Source organism: Lithobates pipiens, unplaced genomic scaffold (genome assembly GCF_037356315.1).
Source record: "Lithobates pipiens isolate NorthernLeopardFrog02 unplaced genomic scaffold, aLitPip1_a1.2 Scaffold_23, whole genome shotgun sequence".
Lineage (NCBI taxonomy): Eukaryota > Metazoa > Chordata > Amphibia > Anura > Ranidae > Lithobates > Lithobates pipiens.
In genome coordinates, this window is record NW_027507785.1 from 66,964,311 (window position 1) to 66,980,261 (window position 15,951).

Genomic DNA, 15,951 nt, shown 5'->3' on the forward strand with positions numbered 1-15,951 from the left:
GCACATCTTCACTCTTGACCAACACCTTAGACACTGGTGAAAAAACTGAGATACTCCCAGTAGTGGGAGGGGTTATATAGGGAGGAAACTTCCTGTTTAGGGTGTGCCAGTGTCCAGCACCTGAAGGTGGACTACAAACCACATAGTAATTTACTATGGCTCCGGGTCCTGTGATGTACGATTAAAGAAATAGCAAATTTTAATTCAATATCGTCGCACAATTGGGTGGGCTTCACCCAGAACCCACCCTTTTTTTAAGTCTATTAGAGCTTCTGGCTCTAATACCAGGCTTCAACCCCCCCCCCCCCCCATTGGAATCCATGGGCCAGATGCATGGATAAGGGGGGGCCCTAATGGACTGGCTGTCCCTGACATGGCTTGGGAATCTCACTCCTGTTACAGCAAGGCTATTATATTTTGCTCCATGCTGCTTGCACTGGGCCAGAAAGTTCATAATCTGCCCAGCTAAAAGTTCAAATTTTGCAATATGGGAGCCACCTGTGTCCATGGGGAATGATAGACAGTTGTAGATGGCTATTGGACCACACAACTGTTGTATTACCATGGAAAGTCAATTAAACTGAAACACACAGAAGAAAGAGGCCCCTTTCACATGGTCTGACATCTCCCCTCCATAGAGAGCAATAGATGATCTGATCGGGTCACCCAAAAAAAAACAAAAAACCAACCTGACAGGCAGACCCGATCGGACCATCAATTGCTCTAGGGAGCAGAGATGTCAATGGACATGTGTCCATTGACACCTGCCAAAATCCGGATCCTATCCGCTAAAAACAGACGGATGGTGGATCGGATGGAAACAGACAGGCGGTCGGTTTACATCCCAGCAGGAAAGTGGGCTGCATCAGTCTCTGACTAAGCGGACCCGTCATGCGCCTGCTCAACTGACATATTCCATCCTGAGCAGGCAGATCCGCACATCTGAAATGGAAGATGTGAACAGCTTTACCCCTCAATCTTTGAGATTTCAGTGAGCCACTTCCCTTCCTTAGTACATGCATTGGCTGGAAGGTGAAACTACTTCAAAATAAAGATTACTGGAGATGTTTCAGGCTGCTGATTGGTTAGTAAAAAAAAGGTATACAAGGTCATAACTGCTCTGCTGTTTACAGCAGGACTTGCTTGGTTGACACTACTAGCTCTTGTCCAGACAAATTGCAGCTCTGCTTGGTTATACTTTTAGGCCTCATGTACACTGCTGCTGGTAAACGGACATTCAGAGGCGTAGAGTTGGATGCTTTTCTCAGCTGCCCCTGAACTCATCCAATGTTATCTCTTGTGTACATGTACACAGGTTTAATGATGTTTTTTTAGGCATTTTTTTTTTAGGCAGTGGCTTTTCTTTGAAGGCAAAAAAATGAGTTCAGACACCGACTTTTCAGATGCAGTAGCTCACATTTAGCCGCGCTTCGTTTACAGACATTTAAATTTTTGACCATTTTGGAAAAAAAAAAAAAAGTTCTTCTTTCAAACGCCACTAAACGCAGCATGTAAACGTGGCAAAATGGACGTTTTAAATGTGGATTATCTGTCAAGTTAAAACATTCAGGAGAGGTCATTAAGCTAAAGTGTTACTAAACCCACAACAGTAAAATCAGTCTGTATATGCAGTAAAACATACTTGTCAAATTCACTGTGGAACCTAAGGGGTCAATCCTCTGTACGGTGTAAAATGCTGTTTGATCCTGTCTTCCTTGACCCTCCCCCTTCTTCCACTATCAACAATCCATCTCCTGATAAGACTGAGCCTTTGGAGTCACTCTGCACATGCTCAGTTTGGGGTGTATTGCTAGAGAGTTTTTCTTCTTCTTGGGAGGGTGCATGTGATCAGCCCAGGGCCAAACAGCACTGTACAGACAGAGGATCAGGGGTCCTGCATCCTCATAGGGCAGTCAGAGTAGAATGAAAACTCCTCCTACAAGCTTTAACCAGACACTGATAGACGTCACATGACTGCTATATACTGCTGATGAGAAAAGGTATTTAGCAGTTTATATTTACTAAAATAATTGCATTCCCATGTTCTGTGTACTGTGGGAGACCAGATATAGGGAATGTAGGTTCTGGGCTTAGTAACACTTTAAGGTCAATATAAATATAGGATTGGAGCTACTAGCTCTATTTAAAACCACTGTTGACAAAACATGTAACCCATTAGGTTTATTTTTATTTCATCTGCCTGGCATTCAGTTTTAAATGCAAATTAACGTAATGAATATGGTCTAAAAAGATTGCTTTAAGTCAGCAGAGGCCTTTTTTTTAAAGTGCATCTCTAACCAAAACTTCTCTTTAGAATGGGATTGAGTGGGAAAGAAGTTAGAACCTCTGCTAGGGTCTTTCTGCTTGTCTGTGACCCCCATAGGGGAAGATCAGCCCTTGTTGTGTCCTGGCGACCATTGTCAATGGGGCCAAAAAGTAGTTTGAAATCCAAAATTTTACAATTGTCACCAGAACAGGGTCAGAGAAAATCTAATGGGGGCAGCTTTTCCGGTAAAACTTATTGGGGGAATTTTCCGTCACTTTGGAGAGATTCTCTCCTACTTCCTGTGCCCCCCTAGGCAGGAAGTGAAGGAACACCGACAAAAAAAAAAAAAAAAAAGAAGAAATTTAGCTGGAGACACACTTTATTAAAAGGAAAAGGATAATGTGCAAAGTGTAATAAATCCAATCATTTTTACTGATCCTTCATCCATAAACTAAAATCTGGCTACAATGGGTTACTATCCTCTTACATCTGCTCTATGCATATCATTGACTCAACCGGTACTCACGTGTAAGAACAGCTTCTGACGAAGCAACCATTCCCCAACATGTCACATACAGGTGCTGGCACACTGACCCAATTAGTAGGTTTAGCCTCACATTTCCCAGAAATTGTAGGCAATAAATGAGACAAAGATTGTCTGCTTCCTTCTGAGCCTAGTCACATCACAGTTTTGCTTTCCAACAGTATATCTTTACCCACCAACTTAACAACTGATCATACAATTATATATAAAAATATTTTGCATAAGAGAAGGGAGGGACGGGGCCAAACTTGACTTTTACAGAAGTCAAGATCCGCACATAACTTCAGCTGCCTATATTTCTGCACCTACCAATTGTAGCAACATATTTTCACTTACGAATTTGTTCATTTGTACATATGCTCAGTTAGAATTACCCCGATCACTTTAAATAAGGCCTGAAAAAAGGAAATCAGTCTCGCACACAGCATTCAACAAGCAGAGGCTTTTTTTGGGCATATCAAAAATAAATCAAATTTCATTTAAAACAAAAAACAAAACAAAAAAACAAACAAAAAAAATAAAAAATAAAACAGTTAGCTTTGCAACAGTGATTTTTGCATTTCAGTGGTTGCAATTTAAAAAGAAAAAACAAAAAAAGAAAAAACAAAAAAAAAAAAAAAACGAAAACTTCATCTGTTAAAAACCATTTCTTGACCGTCATCGTTGATGCTTCTTCCCGGAGGAATGGTCATATTCCCCCATAAAAACCGTACAACTAGACATTACAAGGAACAGCATGTGGCACGTCCAGACTCTGGATTGGGCTCCGTGGATTGTCTTATATGGCTTTTGTGACCGCATTTAGAAATGCATTTTCGGTTCTGTGGCTTTTCCGATTGTGCAGTTCTGTCATACTATAGTACTGGGGCCGCGGAGACCCACGCCTCGTGCAAATTGTTCCAGAAGGCCGCTGATGGCTCCTGATGGGCTCGGGGACACAGTCTTTAGGCCAATGGCGGTGTTGTAGGCAGAGAGGAAGATGGACCTCACAGCCTCCAGTCGCGACGCCCTTTCGGACTGTGCCGACAGCCTGCATGGGAAAAAAAAAAAAAAAAAAAAAAAAAGGTGCGATTAGTAAAGTCAAGCGTCAAAAAAACACAAACACACACCACAGCATATCGATTGATAGAGATATCGCAACACTAAAGAAGTTCTACAGGAAAAGTGAAAAAGCTTTGCGTTTACATTGTTAGGGGATTATACAGCCTTTGGTCATTCATTTTTATGATGGCAAATAAGCATGTGGTGTAGGGGCCATGCGTGCACCAATCAGTGGGGTCCTGCGGCTGCGATGGGCACCGTGACTCACCGATCATTTTATGGAGAGACAGAGCAGTGGTGTTACTTATGTAAGCCAATGATTTGTCAAGGTGCAAAAGAGATCTTGCATTTCAGCTAAGCTGAAACATGATCTCTTTTCCTCCAGTGCATCCACACCCCTCCCCCTCTCCCAGTTAGAAAGCACCTACCACGGACACACTTAAACCTTTGGTCGCCCCTAGTGTTAACCCCGTCCATGCCAGTGTCATTTACAGTGGCGGCCCATCCATTAGGGACGCCACCCCCTCTCTCCACACCACCCCCTATATGACTAATGGATAGATTCATGCATAGCCATTTGCTGCCCCCCCAAGGAAAGTTACCATCGGCCACCACTGGTCATTTATACAGTGATCGATGCATATTTTTAGCACTGATCACTGTATTGGTGTCACTGGTCCCCAAAAAGTGCCAATTTGTCCGCCGCAATGTCGCAGTGACGCTAAAAATTATTGATCTCCGCAATTACAAGTAAAAATAAAATAAATCAAAATGCCAAAAAAAAACAAAAAAAAAAAAAAAAAAAGTCTATCCAGTAGTTTGTAGACTATATAACTTTTGCAAAAGCCAGTCAATATGTACTTATTGGGATTTTTGTTACCAAAAATATGCAGCAGAATACACATTGGCCTAAATTGATGAAGAAATTCGATTTTTTACAGGGAAGGTTTTATAGCGGAAAGTAAAAAAAAAAATTGTTTTATTCCAAAATTGACGGCTTTTTTGTTTATAGTGCAAAAACAAATACTGCAGAGGTTATCAAATAGTATCAAAAGAAAGCTTTACGGGGAGGGGGGGGGACATCAATTTTATTTGGGTACATTGTCGCACAACTGCACAATTGTCAGTTAAAGCAACGCAGTGCCGTATTGCAAAAAATGGCCTGGTCAGGAAGTGGATAAAACCTTCCATTCTTAGTCCGTAGGGTTCAATATTGACTTGGCCCACCCTTTGCAGCTATAACAGCTTCAACTCTTCTGGGAAGGCTGTCCACAAGGTTTAGGAGTGTGTCTATGGGAATGTTTGACCATTCTTCCAGAAGTGCATCAGTCACTGACTGACGAGAAAGCCTAGCTCTCAGTCTCCACTCCAATTCATCCCAAAGGTGTTCTATCGGGTTGAGGTGCAGGCCAGTCAACTTCCTCCACCCCAAACTCACCCATCCATGTTTTTATGGCTAACTGAGCTCCTCTTAACAGTATGAAAGCCAAGAATTTCCAATCACACCGTCCCTGAGCCCCCGTTCATCTTGGCGGCGGCTTTTAAATTGTGCGACTATCTGAAATCACATAATTTCAAAGCTGCATGTCAGTGCAAATTCGGGTGCGACTCAAAAGACATCCGTGCAGCTTCATGCACAGATGTCTATGCAAGTTGCACCCGAAATCGCCAAAAGTAGTGCAGCAACTATTTTTTTCAAATCAGTGCGACGCCCACAAAGTCGACGGTGCCCCGATTTGAACAGTGCAATTTCCGACAATAAGGTGCAACTTGTCATGCGATTTGACCTATCAAATCGCATGACAAGTCGATTCAATGTGGACGGGGGCTTATAGAGACACTACAGGGAAGCATAAATAAAGCCGAATAAGATAAAATAAATCAAAATATGGAACAGGAAGCACACTAATCCCAGATAATGTTACAGCAATAGCTGAAAATGTCAAGTTGCTGAAAATACTGAAAACCTCCGGCAGCAGGTGAGAATATAATACAAATTGCCAGACGATTAGTGCCGTACATCCTCACAGGCTATGATCACAATTCATCAAACTACAATATCACTTCAAGGAGAAGTATGGGAATCACACATACATACATACTCACCTCCCTGCTGCAGTATTGGTGTGATGCTACAACTGTCCAAGCCCTTGTACACAGTCGGACATTCCGACGGAAAATGTCAGACCGCGTTGTCAGATAATCCGATCGTGTGTGGGCTTCATCTGACTTTTTCCGTCGGAATGTCCGACCAACGTCGTTTGAGAGCTGGATATAAAAAAATTTTGACAACATGATGACTTTGTCCGATCGGAATTCTCTACAAATGATCAAACAAAGTGCCACGCATGCTCAGATCAAATTCCTAGACCAAAGCCATTGGCTACTAGCCTGAATGTAGTCCCATCGTAACTAAATAACGTCATCACATTCCAAACGATCGGATTTTCCAACAACTTTGTCCGACCGTGTGTATGCAACACCAGTTGCAGACAAAATCGACGGATTTTGCTGTCGGAATGTCCGACCATCTGTACAAGGGCTAAGAGTGATCACAGAGCTAGCTCTAAGCAGAGAGCAATGACCATCTCGCCCCACACTGTTCTGTCCCTCCATCACTCCCTGGAGTGTTCAGCTATGGAAGGGGTGGAAGCGACTGGCACGCTTAGAGGCTGGGCCAACTGCCAATCAGGCATCTAGGTGGAGCCTGACAATATGCTCGGGATCCTGGCGCGGCATGACATTGCCGGGCCTGGGTTTATATGAAATGGCAGGTAGGTTTGGTAGAGGGACCTGTCATTCCACATCCCCCGATCCAGTTCTGGGTTTGGGATCAGGTGAGCTTTGATCCTAATTAGCCTGGGAAGCTAAAGGACCTGCAGGGTCTGCAGGTGATTGCTCTGAGCCAGGGAATGAACAATCTGTGTGTTGAAGGAAGCTGCAAGCACAGCCACTGCTGGAGCTAAAACTCACCCTGCGACATCCAGGCGAAAGACGCTGTGTTTGTAAGTGTCAGATAGGTGAGCAGAACCTGTTAGTAAGTGCCCAGCCGGGCTAGGACTTTTATTTTTGTTGTACTTAGAAAGCACGGTGTTGCTGTATATTTTGTTTGCTGGACTGTTTGTACCACGAATAAACGCCAAGATCTGTTTTATAAATTCCAAGTCTGCTGTGAACTGTGTCCAAACACACCCTACCCCGGGAAGATCCCTTACAATTGGTGGAGAATGCGGGCAAAGTCGGTTGCTAGGGGCAACGGTGTGGACAGACTTGGCTACAGCTGCTTATGTCTTGGGTGAAAGCTGCAATGACACTCCAGGAACAGTCCAGCAACATGGAGGAGATGCTGAAGCAGTTTATGCAAGTGAGTTTGCAACAACAGCAACGACATGAACAGTCCATGGCGGCACAACAGCAGATGCATAAGGAAGAGTTGCAAGCTTTGCGCCAAAGCCAACAACAACTTATCGAGCACCTGATAGTAAATCGTGAGGCGCCTGTGGTTACTAATCCACCCATAGTGATGGGAGCCGCTCCAGAGATTTTTTTTGGGAGAAGGACTGTGCAGAAAGCGCTGCAAAAGATGACTGCTGAGGACGATGTTGAGGCCTTTCTAACAGTATTTGAGCGCGTGGCTGAGCGAGAGAAGTTACCAGCCGCTGAGTGGGCAGAGGTAATTGCGCCCTATTTAACAGGTGAACCCCAAAAGGCCTACTATGACCTCAGTGAGCAAGAGGTTAAGGACTATACTCGGCTAAAAGAGGAGATACTTGCCCGACTAGGAGTTACTACTGCAGTCCGTGCCCGGAGGGTACGCAACTGGAGCTACAGTCTGGACAAATCAGCGAGGTCCCAGATGTATGACCTAATCCATTTGGCAAGAAAGTGGTTGGAGCCAGACACTTCTACTCCTGCACAAATCCTAGAGAAGGTCGTGATGGATCGCTACCTCCGAGCACTTCCTACTGACCTGCAACGCTGGGTGGGACAAGGTGATCCTAAGAACGCAAACGAACTTGTCAACCTTGTGGAGAGGTTCCAAGCGACTGAGGACTACCTCCGTGATGTTCCTGCAGCATCTTCACCTCCCCGGAGCGCCAGATCTGTGCCGTCAGCTGGTAAGAGACTTCCATCTATTGGGGGAGTGTGGAGGGGTGCTGATGGGGGGAAAAGGGCTCAAGTGGTGTCTCAGGGACAAAAGACTGGTGATGGTCCCGGGTGGCTAAGGGGCTCTCGAAAAGACTCCTTGCCAAAGAGACCAGGCCCTATCCAGTGTTGGAGATGCCATGAGGCGGGACACGTGTCGGCCCATTGCCCTCTTACCTCTGAACCCATGGAATGTGACGCTAGCCGGCGTCAGTCGCTATTTGCGGAACCATCTTATTCTGCAGTTCCTGGACTAGAGACTGAACCGCAAATCTGCGATATTACAATCAATGACTTTCCTGTTAAAGCGTTAATGGACTCAGGAAGCCTTGTAACCTTGGTGCATGCTAGCCTGGTGACTGGGGACTTAGAGTCTAAAAAGCATATGAGCGTTGTGTGTATACATGGTGATACAAAAGTGTACCCTATAGTGCTGACTAAAGTCGGGACTGAACAAGGCACAGTACAATATGAAGTGGGTGTGGTTAAAAACCTCATGCATAATGTAATATTGGGGCGCGATTTTCCTTTATTCTGGGCTCTCTGGGAAAAAAGAAAAATCCCCAAAAGGAGTGAGGATACCTCTAAGGTGGTTGCCTTGTCCACTGTGAATGATAAAAGTGTGCAGGATGAAAATGATTGTTTTCCTTTGCAGGTCCTGGCTGGGGAGGAGGAGGCTCCTCCCACTGAGCAAAATATACTAGACTTAGAGGTGTCTAGCGATAATTTTGGGACTGCACAATTACAGGACCCCACTCTCAAAAATGCGAGAGAGCAGGTTGCTGTTATGAACGGGGTACCTCAGGAACCAGATGCTGAAAAAAGATTTCCACATTTTTCGGTGACTAATGATCTTTTCTATAGAGTTAATAAGGTTAAGGATGAGATTGTGGAACAGCTTCTGGTACCTAAGCCGTACCGGCGTCAGGTGCTTGACATGGCACATAACCATGTTCTTGGGGGACACTTGGGGACTGACAAAACGCGAGAGAGGGTTCTCCAGAGGTTTTTTTGGCCGGCCATATATGATGACATTAAAAAATACTGTGAGTCGTGCCCCACATGTCAGGTTAGTGCCCCAGTGTCACATTTTCGCAGTCCTTTGGTTTCGCTCCCTATTATAGAGGTGCCTTTTGAGCGTATTGCCATGGATTTAGTGGGTCCCATTGTAAAGTCAGCTAGAGGACACCAGTATATTTTGGTAGTCCTAGATTATGCGACCCGCTATCCTGAGGCTGTACCCTTAAGAAACACTGCATCTAAAACAATTGCACGTGAGTTGTTTTATATGTTCTCTAGGACTGGGATCCCCAAAGAAATCCTAACTGACCAAGGTACGCCATTTATGTCGAAAGTAATGAAGGAATTATGCAGACTATTTAAAATCTCACACATCCGTACCTCTGTGTACCACCCCCAGACGGACGGATTGGTGGAGAGATTTAATAAAACTTTGAAACATATGTTGAAGAAAGTGGTGGCAAAAGATGGTCGTGACTGGGATCATTTATTACCCTACCTCATGTTTGCTATTAGGGAGGTGCCCCAAGCGTCCACAGGGTTCTCACCATTCGAGTTGGTCTATGGTCATCACCCTAGGGGTCTACTAGACATTGCAAAAGAGACATGGGAGAATGAGTCCACCCCATACAAGAGTGTTATTGAGCATGTAGCACAAATGCAGGACCGTATAGCCACTGTAATGCCCCTGGTAAGGGAACACCTCCAGAGGGCTCAAGAGGCCCAAAGTAGAATTTACAACCGGTCCGCAAGAATCAGGACATTCAACCCAGGCGATAGGGTCCTTATACTAGTCCCCACTGTTGAGAGTAAATTCTTGGCGAAGTGGCAAGGTCCCTATGAAATTGTTGAAAAGGTCAGTGAGGTGAACTACAAGGTGCACCAACCAGGTAGAAGGAAGCCTTTCCAAGTTTATCACATAAACTTGATCAAGCCCTGGAAAGACAGGGAATCCTTGGGGGACGACAAATACTGTTAATAATTTGTCACAACCAATCCCTCCAGTCAAGGTAGGTGATACTCTATCAGTATCACAGAAACAGGAGGCTCAGGAATTTTTACAGAAAAACAAAACAAGTTCTCTGACCTCCCAGGGCGTACTCACCTCATCCATCATCACATTGAAACTGAGCCTAGAAGCAGAGTAAACCTTAAGCCCTATAGGATACCCGAGGCACGTAGGGAAGCCGTATCTGCCGAGGTAAAACGTATGCTTGATCTGGGGGTAATTGAGGTGTCCCAGAGTGAATGGTCCAGCCCAATTGTGCTAATCCCAAAGCCCAATGGAACTTGGAGGTTCTGTAACGATTTCAGAAAGTTGAATGAGATCTCCAAGTTCGATGCGTATCCTATGCCCAGGGTAGATGAGTTGATTGAGAAGTTGGGTAACGCCAGGTACATAACCACCCTCGATCTCACAAAGGGCTATTGGCAGATTCCACTTTCTGACGAGGCTAAAGAGAAAACTGCTTTCTCCACCCCTGATGGGCTATTCCAGTATGTAGTGATGCCATTCGGGTTACATGGAGCGCCTGCAACTTTCCAGAGGTTGATGGACTTGATTCTGCGACCACATCGTGATTACTCAGCCGCCTACCTCGATGATGTGGTCATTTTTAGCCCTGATTGGGAAAGTCACCTCTGTAAGGTACAGGCCGTGTTGGATGCCATAAGTGATGCAGGGTTGACCATAAATGCCGAGAAGTGTGCTCTAGCCCTAGAAGAGGCCAAATATCTGGGCTACATTATTGGGAGAGGGTTGATTAAGCCACAGCTAAATAAAATTGAGGCAATACAGAATTGGCCTAGACCCCTGACAAGGAAACAGGTTAGAGCTTTCCTGGGTATTACGGGGTATTACCGTAGATTTGTGCCGAACTTTGCCTCAGTTGCTGCTCCACTAACTGACTTGACAAAGGGCGGAAAGACAGCAATGGTCACGTGGACCCCAGAGGCCGAGAAGGCTTTCCAAAGCCTTAAGTCTGCCTTGTGCCAACCACCTGTCTTAGTTACCCCCGATTTCAGGCGAGAATTTCTGGTCCAGACAGATGCCTCTAACACAGGCTTAGGTGCAGTACTCTCACAAGTAGTGAATGGTGAGGAGCATCCAGTGACTTACTTGAGTAGAAAACTAACCCCGGCCGAGAAAAATTATGCCATTGTGGAGCGAGAATGTTTGGCAGTAAAGTGGGCCCTAGAATCTTTAAAGTATTACTTGCTAGGCAGGAAATTCAAGTTGGTGACAGACCATGCCCCCCTAACATGGATGAAGTTAAACAAGGAGAGAAATGCAAGAGTGACTAGATGGTTTCTCTCCCTACAAAACTTTAATTTCACTGTGGAACACAGGCCAGGGAAATTACAGGCAAATGCTGACGCATTGTCAAGGGTAAGTTGTCTGTGGGGACAAAAGGCTCAGCCCTCCGGTCTGAAAAAGAGGGGGGGGATATGTAGACATGTCACTGGAGAAGTGATCGAGGGGGTGTACATCTCACCTAGGTTGCTACACAGTGTGAGATGGTAAATCCAGGATGGATCAGTTTCTCAGCAGCGATATGCTGCTGAGTTGTTATTTAATTTTGCCGGGCCTGGGTTTATATGGAATGGCAGGTAGGTTTGGTAGAGGGACCTGTCATTCCACATCCCCCGATCCAGTTCTGGGTTTGGGATCAGGTGAGCTTTGATCCTAATTAGCCTGGGAAGCTAAAGGACCTGCAGGGTCTGCAGGTGATTGCTCTGAGCCAGGGAATGAACAATCTGTGTGTTGAAGGAAGCTGCAAGCACAGCCACTGCTGGAGCTAAAACTCACCCTGCGACATCCAGGCGAAAGACGCTGTGTTTGTAAGTGTCAGATAGGTGAGCAGAACCTGTTAGTAAGCGCCCAGCCGGGCTAGGACTTTTATTTTTGTTGTACTTAGAAAGCACGGTGTTGCTGTATATTTTGTTTGCTGGACTGTTTGTACCACGAATAAACGCCAAGATCTGTTTTATAAATTCCAAGTCTGCTGTGAACTGTGTCCAAACACACCCTACCCCGGGAAGATCCCTTACAATATATATATATATATATATATATATATATATATATATATATATATATATATATATATATATATATATATATATATATATATATATATACATACATATATACACACACACACATACATATATACATACATATATACACACACACACATACATACATACATACATACATACACACACACACACACACACACACACACACATCCGGTTAGCTGGTGTAAGTTCGCATTACTGGTGGCTCGCTACGGCTGTGATTCAACACAGCGGGAGCCAATCAGCAGATTCCACGGACTTTATGTCCACTGGCAACTACTGATCATTCAGTACACAGGCAGAATGGCAGACAGCCCATGTAGACAAGGCAGATTGCCGTTCTGTCAATAAGGCATGGATCCTGTGTTCCTGCAAAGCAGGGACATGGATCCATGCTTTCCCCTAGTAAAAAGCACCTCCCACACTACACTAACACAATTGTTAGGCACACAGCTAACCCTTTGACCGTCCCCTGTTAACCCCTTCCAAGCCATTGCCATTAGTTTCCTGGAGAATTTCAGTCCCTAGTAGTGCAACAGATGCCATGAACTATGGGTGGCAAGGCGCTGTCAAAATATCTCTGGGATAAATTTGTAGCGAGGCAAGTCAGGAGATGGATACAAAGATATTGCAAAGCAAAATCTATTACTAAGAAGTGGAAGATATTTGGTACAACACAGACCCTCCCTGGATCAGGACGTCGCTCCAAAGTGGATGAAAGAGTGAGAAGGAAACTGGTCAGAGAGGCTACCAAGAGACCTACAGCAACTCTGAAGCAGTTGCAGGAATTTGGGTCATTGTGACACAGTATCACAAATTCTCCACAAACATGGCTTAAATGATAAAGAGGGGGGGTTGCAAGAAAAAAAAAAAAAAATAATAATAATCTGCTCCACAAAAAAGGAGACATGCACTCACCACTAAGCATTACCAAAAACGCACCTTGAAGATTCCAAGCCACATGGAAAAAGGTGGTGTTCTGGTCCAAGGACAATAAAATTGAATTTGCCCCCAACACGAAATGATATGTTGGGCAGAAATCCAATACATAAAATCTATGACGGGGTGCCAATTTGAAACAAACAAATCCTCTGATTATTTTAAAAATAAAGCGCAAACTGCAATAAAACCGTTAAACTTGTGATAATGTGAAAAGTCCTTGTAAATAAAGTTCATAATGAATCTTTAATACATCTTTGTAAAAGATGAACTTAGTTCTGGCTAAATAAATAAATAATGACATGCCAAATGCATGTCAGGGGGTACCTTCCCTTAAAGCGGAAGTTTCATTTTTGGGGCGGAAGTCAGCTTTAAGTTCTAGAATCCAATCAATACATGGAACAAGAATGTTTCCTTGACACAGATCAATGAAGGTGCTATATCCTCCCATCAGGTGGAGGACGGTGGGAAGACAGCTGGAGGACAGTAAAGTTTCAGACACTTGTACAGTGAGCAGCTGAGGACAGACACGAGCACTAACCGCTCAATCACCAGTTACATGATGCCAGGTCCATGGGGAAGCTCCTAGCCAAGCACACTTTCCTAAATTGCGAGATTGCTGACAATCACTCAAATGCCAGGTGCCTATTTTTAGTGGCAGCTGTTCCCGGTGCTCTCCAGCTGTCCACACTATGCATGTTTGAGCAGTTATACGCCAAGAGGGATAACAAAGAAAAAAAATGCTCCTATATATTGCAAAGCTGTGCAAAGGGAGGCTTTTCAATATTTGTCCATTTTAACTCATTGTTTGCAGTAGCTAAAAGTATAAAGTTAGTTTTGGCCCCTTCTAACCCAGTGATGGCAAACCTTGGCACCCCAGATGTTTTGGAACTACATTTCCCATGATGCTCACCTACACTGCAGAGTGCCAGAGCATCCTGGGAAATGTAGTTCCAAAACATCTGGAGCGCCAAGCTTCGCCATCACTGTCCTAACCCATTCATTTTTGTCTTTCGGCACTGCATCACTTTAACCACTTACCGCCTGCCATATAGCAAAATGACGTCGGCAAAGTGGTTGCGTTATCCTGACCGGACGTCATATGATGTCCTTCAGGATAACAAGCCACTGCGCACCCCTGGGGGGCGCGCATCGCGGCGATCATTGCTGCGGTGTGTCAGTCTGACACGCCACAACTTTGATCTAGGAAGGGAGTCTCTGAAGCAGACTCTTTACCATGTGATCAGCCATGTCCAATCACAGCTGATCACAGTGTAAACAGGAAGAGCCGTTTCCTCACTGACGGGGGTGGGGGGGGGGGATGCCAATTAGTGCCATCCATTAAGTGTACATCAGTGCCACCTATTAGTGCCCATTAGTGCTGCATATTAGTTCCACCTATCAGTGCCACCTATCAGTACCCATGAGTGCAGCCCCATCAGTACCCATCAGTGAAGGAGAAAAACCCCCCCCCCCAAAAAAACCTCTCATTTACAAAGTTTTGCAACAAATAAAAAAAAAAAAAAAAACACTTTCAAAATTTTCGTTTTTTTTTTATTTGTTTAGCAGAAAATAAAAAACCCAGAGGTGATCAAATACCACCAAAAGAAAGCCATTGTGGGAACAAAAGGATAAAAAAATTTAGTTTGGGTACAGTGTTCTATGACCCCGCAATTGTCATTCAATATGTGACAGCGCTGAAAGCTGAAAATTGGTCTGTGTAGGAAGGGGGTATAAATGTCCTGCATTGAAGTGGTTAAGGCAGTGTTTCTCAATTCCAGTCCTCATGGCCCACTAACAGGTCATGTTTTCAGGCTTTCCATTATTTTGCAAAGGTGATTTGATCAGTTTCACTGCCTTAGTAATTACCCCAGCTGTTTCATCTGAGGGAAATCCTGAAAACACGACCTGTTAGTGGGCCATGAGGACTGGAATTGAGAAACACTGGGTTAAGGAAACGTTTTTAGAGAAGGACTAAGGGGATCCAATACTGACCTGCTTCTAAAATGCTAGCCTTTTTAAAACAAACCTTTCAAAAACATCTCACGACCTAACGCAAAACGGATAGGCTTTACATTCTGTGCCGCCAAGCAAAGTCACACATTATAACGTAATCTTACATGTTCCCTTACTTTGGTTATCTTTACGCTGGCCATACATGGATTGAAATTTGACCAGTGCGGCAGGGACCAGCGGAATTTTGATCCATGTGTGGCAATTGCAGTTTTACACAAGTTAACATCTTCTTTTCAACAGCCCTGGCGGATAAAAGCCGCTGAATCAGTGGCTGCAGTACTCATCTGTGTATTCTGACAGCTCAAGTCCCTGCCCTCAAGGAGCTTACAATCTAAGGCTCCTAACTCGCATTTATGCTTCCACTTGCTAGGGCCAATTTAGACAGGAGCCAATTAACCTGCCAGCATGTCTTTGGAGTGTGGTAGGAAATCGGAGTATATGGGGGAAACCCATGAAGGCACAAGGAGAACATGCAAACTTAGTGCATGTATATGTATAGGTTTTATATTATATATATATATATATATATATATATATATATATATATATATATACACACACACACACACACACATACATGTATACACACACACACATACATACATACCCACACTAGCTGCTGGGCTATAGGCATTCCTTGAACGATTAACCAGTTCCCGCCCACAGTACATCATGACGTCCTTGACTTTCAGTGGGAATATCTGAATGATGCCTGCAGATATCAGTCAGATATTCTTTTCTGCAAGCGATTCTGTGCACCGTAAGAATGATAGCGGCAGTTCCACCGTTTGATCATTCTTCCAGGCGACAGGAGGGGACATCCACCCTCCTCTTGCCACCCTCTGGTGCTTCTCTGGGATCTCCCGTACCATCTGGGACCTGGAGAAAGAATCCACCA

General features: G+C 44.5%; 1 protein-coding gene across 4 annotated transcripts in view; it reads right to left on the reverse strand.

Annotated features, from left to right (window-relative positions):
• Window positions 1–2,168: 2,168 nt before the first annotated feature.
• The window catches only part of MTMR14 (myotubularin related protein 14), a 100,561-nt gene continuing 86,778 nt past the window's right edge, over window positions 2,169–15,951 (reverse strand). For all 4 annotated transcript variants that reach the window (XM_077451801.1, XM_077451802.1, XM_077451799.1 and 1 more), the window contains one exon: window positions 2,169–3,840. In XM_077451801.1, coding sequence (XP_077307927.1) covers window positions 3,660–3,840 — 181 coding nt within the window. In that variant the 3' untranslated portion in view covers window positions 2,169–3,659. The remainder of the gene's footprint in view (window positions 3,841–15,951) is intronic.